This window comes from Rutilus rutilus (assembly GCF_951802725.1).
Source record: "Rutilus rutilus genome assembly, chromosome: 22".
Classification (NCBI taxonomy): domain Eukaryota; kingdom Metazoa; phylum Chordata; class Actinopteri; order Cypriniformes; family Leuciscidae; genus Rutilus; species Rutilus rutilus.
The window spans coordinates 22,372,272-22,376,622 of NC_140227.1; the positions used below are offsets into that span (position 1 = coordinate 22,372,272).

The 4,351-nt window shown below is 36.3% G+C and overlaps 1 protein-coding gene across 1 annotated transcript; it reads right to left on the reverse strand.

Annotated features, from left to right (window-relative positions):
- Nucleotides 1-804: 804 nt before the first annotated feature.
- Nucleotides 805-2,061, reverse strand: LOC311282228 (guanylin-like). Its single transcript, XM_084395865.1, has 3 exons — nucleotides 1,925-2,061; nucleotides 1,265-1,451; nucleotides 805-1,169 (listed from the first exon to the last, which is right to left on the reverse strand). The coding sequence occupies exons 1-3, from the start codon at nucleotides 1,994-1,996 to the stop codon at nucleotides 1,111-1,113; spliced, it is 318 nt and encodes a 105-aa protein (XP_084251991.1). The 5' UTR covers nucleotides 1,997-2,061; the 3' UTR covers nucleotides 805-1,110.
- Between the last annotated feature and the right edge of the window lie 2,290 nt (nucleotides 2,062-4,351).

Below are 4,351 nucleotides of genomic sequence, written 5' to 3' on the forward strand. Positions count from 1 at the left end.
TGCTGAGACATTACAAGTCACATCGATGTCACGTGTCTTTACGGGATTTTGTGTGTGAACGCACTCTCTCGCAGTGGATTCCGGATAATCACTGGCAGTGTGAATGAACCAAAATCAAACGAACCCGGGTCAAATCCCGGGTCACTTTATCCGTGTATTTTCCGGAATCTCTGTGTGAAAGGGGCTATAGTAGAGCACGTTCGCTCATGCGCAGTCTTCAAAAACGGTGCTTTAAATCTCTTGACAAACTAAAAGACGTAAATTACATTTGTATGTATTCTAAATAAATAACAGGGGTTGTACTGAATGTCAGCTTGCTTATTTAGCTAAAGATAAGGATTTATTCAGTCTACATCTCATGTAAACTAGAAACTATGCTTCTAACCACAGCTCGAGAGCTGTCGTTCCAACCACACAAGTTTGCGATGCTGTTTGCGAACGTTCGTTGGAACGATGGTTTCGGGAAACACCAAATCGTTGAACTATGCTGATAACGACGGAACTTGCGACCATAGTTGGCTAACGATGCTTTCGGGAAACGCATTCCAGGTTTGGAACAACTTGAGGGTGAGTAAATTATGACAGAATTTTAATTTTGTGGTGAACTATCCATTTAATGTAGTAGGCTACTACTCACTTGTCCTGCATCACTTCATAGTTACCCATTAATGATGGACCATTATTCTAAAGTGTTACCGAGAACAGATATTCGGCAGTAAATAAAAAATGTTTTGTAACATCAATCATATTCTTTCAACAACAGAAATAAAACACACAATGCAAAGACAACAGAATTTCAATGCATTTTATTGAACACTGAGGCATTACCACACACAAAGGAGTATCAAACCCAGCAAAACTGAGAAATAGAAAAAATAAAAAAGACACTTCTTTATTAAATAAATGAAATATGTGCTGTAACAAAACAAAATTTTGGAAAGGAAAGAGGGGAAGGAAGTTTAAGTAACAGTTTATAAACGGTGTGCTGTCATTTTCAGTTTTGCCATTTAGGCGACATATGTTCGTATAGTCAACTAACTATGAGAACGTTGTTTGAAAATATGTGCTTTTTATTAAGTGGATGATCAAGCGTGGGGATGATGGGAAGAATTAACAGCCAGTACAAGCCGCAAAAGCACATATTTCACAGACATCCACAGACATAGATGCTGAAACAGACAAAACAATAACTCAAGTTAGTCAATGTTATTTATTGACTCTTTATTTATTGTGCACAAATTAAAAAGTAAACCAAGACTCCTACCTAGCCTAGCAAGGGACATTGTTGCTCCTTTCTGCATGCACAGGGGCACAAACTCCTGTGGCAGGGTTGGATTGGAACATACAGAAAAGTAGCTCGCCTTGGCCAACCGGGGGTTTTGTGTTCGTGGTTGATTAGTCAACTGCTGGAGAACTTTCACCGAGTCCAGTGAAAAGGAAAAATCACCTTCCTGCATTGTAGAAAACAAAAACGGATGAGTTCAGTGCGTCAAGACTGACAGCTGGAGTTAAACTCAATGACATTTGTATGAATGATTCTTTATAAATGGCTCAAATGACTCATATGGCTCAATGGAGAATTCAATAAAGTCATATTAAACACGTTACAAAATGAGGTCAGATGCAAACTGTCTATAAATCATATGGAAATAAGTATACACTCTCAGAAAAAAAAGGTGCAAAAGCTGTCACTGGGACAGTACCCTTCAAAAGGGGTCTAATATGTACCATTTAGGTACTAATATGTACCTTTGAGGGACTAATATGCACTCTTTAGGTACAAAGGTGTTCCTTTTGAAAAGGTACCGCCACAGTGACAGCTTTTGTACCTTTTTTTCTGAGAGTGTAGAGGATAATTGTGCCTAGTAAGTTTTTAATAATAGAGAAGCAGTAATGAATGATAGCTATTAAAGCTTGAGCTTACCTGGACTTGTACAGCCTCACAGACCAGGCAAAGAGCCACGACGAGGAAAGCGACACACAGGACGGTCTTCATGCTGACGGGTTCTTTCACGGGAATGATTTAGTTCAGTATGTTTTTCAGTTGTTGTCCCAGCAATCTCTGCCTTTCTCCTCGTTCCGTCTCCTCTTATAAAGGGAACGGTCCTGGACCAGCAACCTATCAGAACCTGTCACTGTTTCTTTGCTGTTAATGAATAAAGAGGATAAATTTTACAATGTCGTAAAACAGAATTCATAAATGCTACGTGACCTCATCTGTAGTTGTGACATGCACTTTTATGGATCCTCTAGTTAGCTTTGCCTAGTGGCCTGTTCTTCATTCTCTAGTTTGGGTTAATTAATAACCACACAATACGCACACAATAGTGTCTTTGTGCTATGAGCAAGTTAAATCCAATGAAAATACCAATGCAAGCAAATATCAAAACAAAGCTACACCTTTCTTTTTGTTTGTAGGCCATTCTTCCTTGATCCTATGACTACATTTTCAGTAACTGAGTACCCTTTTTTTCAAATATTACAATAATGATCTCATATTCCATTGTGTAACCACCATGGCTGCTTGTCTTCCTCTAAGGAAGTTTCAAAAGTGAAAACAGACTTTCTCTGTGCCCAAAGTGAGTGATCTATATGAATCAAATATAAATCAAATATAAAGAAGATCATAACATTGCTTTGAAGGGGTCATGATTTTAAAACAGTAAGAACTAACCATAAAATCATCACTCTAAATCCACTGTGTTTTGGTGCAAATTTATCTGTCAATTGTCACATGCCTAAGATATAAAAGAAATACGGAATTTGGCCCAGTTTTTGTTCTATGTGTTAGGCTGTTAAATTACGATTCTGTTGTTTGAGCATTTAAAATCATCAATTGTATTATGATAATGATATATATATTTTTTTACAACAAATATATACTGTTCAAAAGTTTTTTTTATTGAAAAGAAAGGAGTATTTTTAGTCAGTAAAGCATTCAGTTGTCCCAAATTGACTGTAAATACTTTTATATTGCTACGGGGAAAAAAATCAAATAAAATTATTTTGATCTTTGTCAAAGAATCCTTAAAATATATCCCGGTTTCCACACACAAAAAATATTAGCAGCAACTGTTTCAACATTGATAAGAAATGTTTCTTGAGCAGCAAATCATCATATTAGAATGGTTTCTGAAGGATCATGTGACACTAAAGACTGGAGCTGAAAATTCAGCTGTGTCATCATAGGAATAAATTACATTTTACCAACAAAACCAGTTGTTAACGACTGGTACTGTACAACAAAGCAGATCTGGTTTTTGAACAAGCATATTATTGCCGCATGTCCCCTGGATAATGTTTGAACTAAAAAGTGAACTAAAGATCATTTAATTGTACAGTTATCACAAATCACAATTATGTAATAAAATCAATATGCTCTCAGGGCAGGAGAGGGAAGACCAAAAGTTCATATTAAACTACTATTAACTCTTTCCACGCCAGCATTTACCAAAAACGTTCCCAGTCAGCGTCAGCATTTTTGATTATATTCAGAAAACTTTCATGACCCCCAGAATATTTTGAATATTTATTCATATACATGAATATTTAAACAGTCAATATATCTAAAGAAAGAACAGAGCCTCAAAAAAAAAAGTTGAATGTGGGAAAGTTTCTGAAAAAACAACAACAAAAAAACACTTGAAGATCAAATTCAGAACAACGATCAAGTGAACAAAGATAGAGTAGATTGAGTCCGTCCAAGGCTTGCACAGTCATATTACTCTTTGTGGGATTTGTTTTTTCTCTGTAACGTTAGGCAGTTTTTATTTATATGCTGTTGAATGTTTGGTGATCACGCTATCTTATTTGTGCGTAAGCTACTTCTTTATTAAGCAGATTTTCTTCTTCGCTTGTTTTTGGATCCGGAAATGCTGTTCTATTTCAGAAGATCCGTGACAGCGCACCATTCAACAGTGAAAACGGGGATCGCCGGAAAAACTCATCAATGACGTGGAAGCATTGTGTCATAAATCACGGAAAATGTTGTCAATGGTGGGGAAAGAGTTAGTAATTGTCATTTTATGTATATGTACAAGTATAAAGATACTTTGTTCAGTTAACTATGCTGACACAGTGAACATTTAAATGGATGTACAGACTGATGTCTGTCTAGTCTTCGATAAACCCTTCAATCATTAATCAGAAAGTTTCTTCTTCTAAGGTTTATTATGACTGCATGATGTATGTTCTGACACCCTCTCAAATTAATTATGAACAAGAACTTTCAGTTCAACTACACGACATGTTTAGACAAATGTTGCACAATCTGTTTTTTAAAATGGTGGTATAAATTGTCGAAAGGCTTCAATCTGAGACTGTGATGGCGCCCACACCTGATGATGCAATT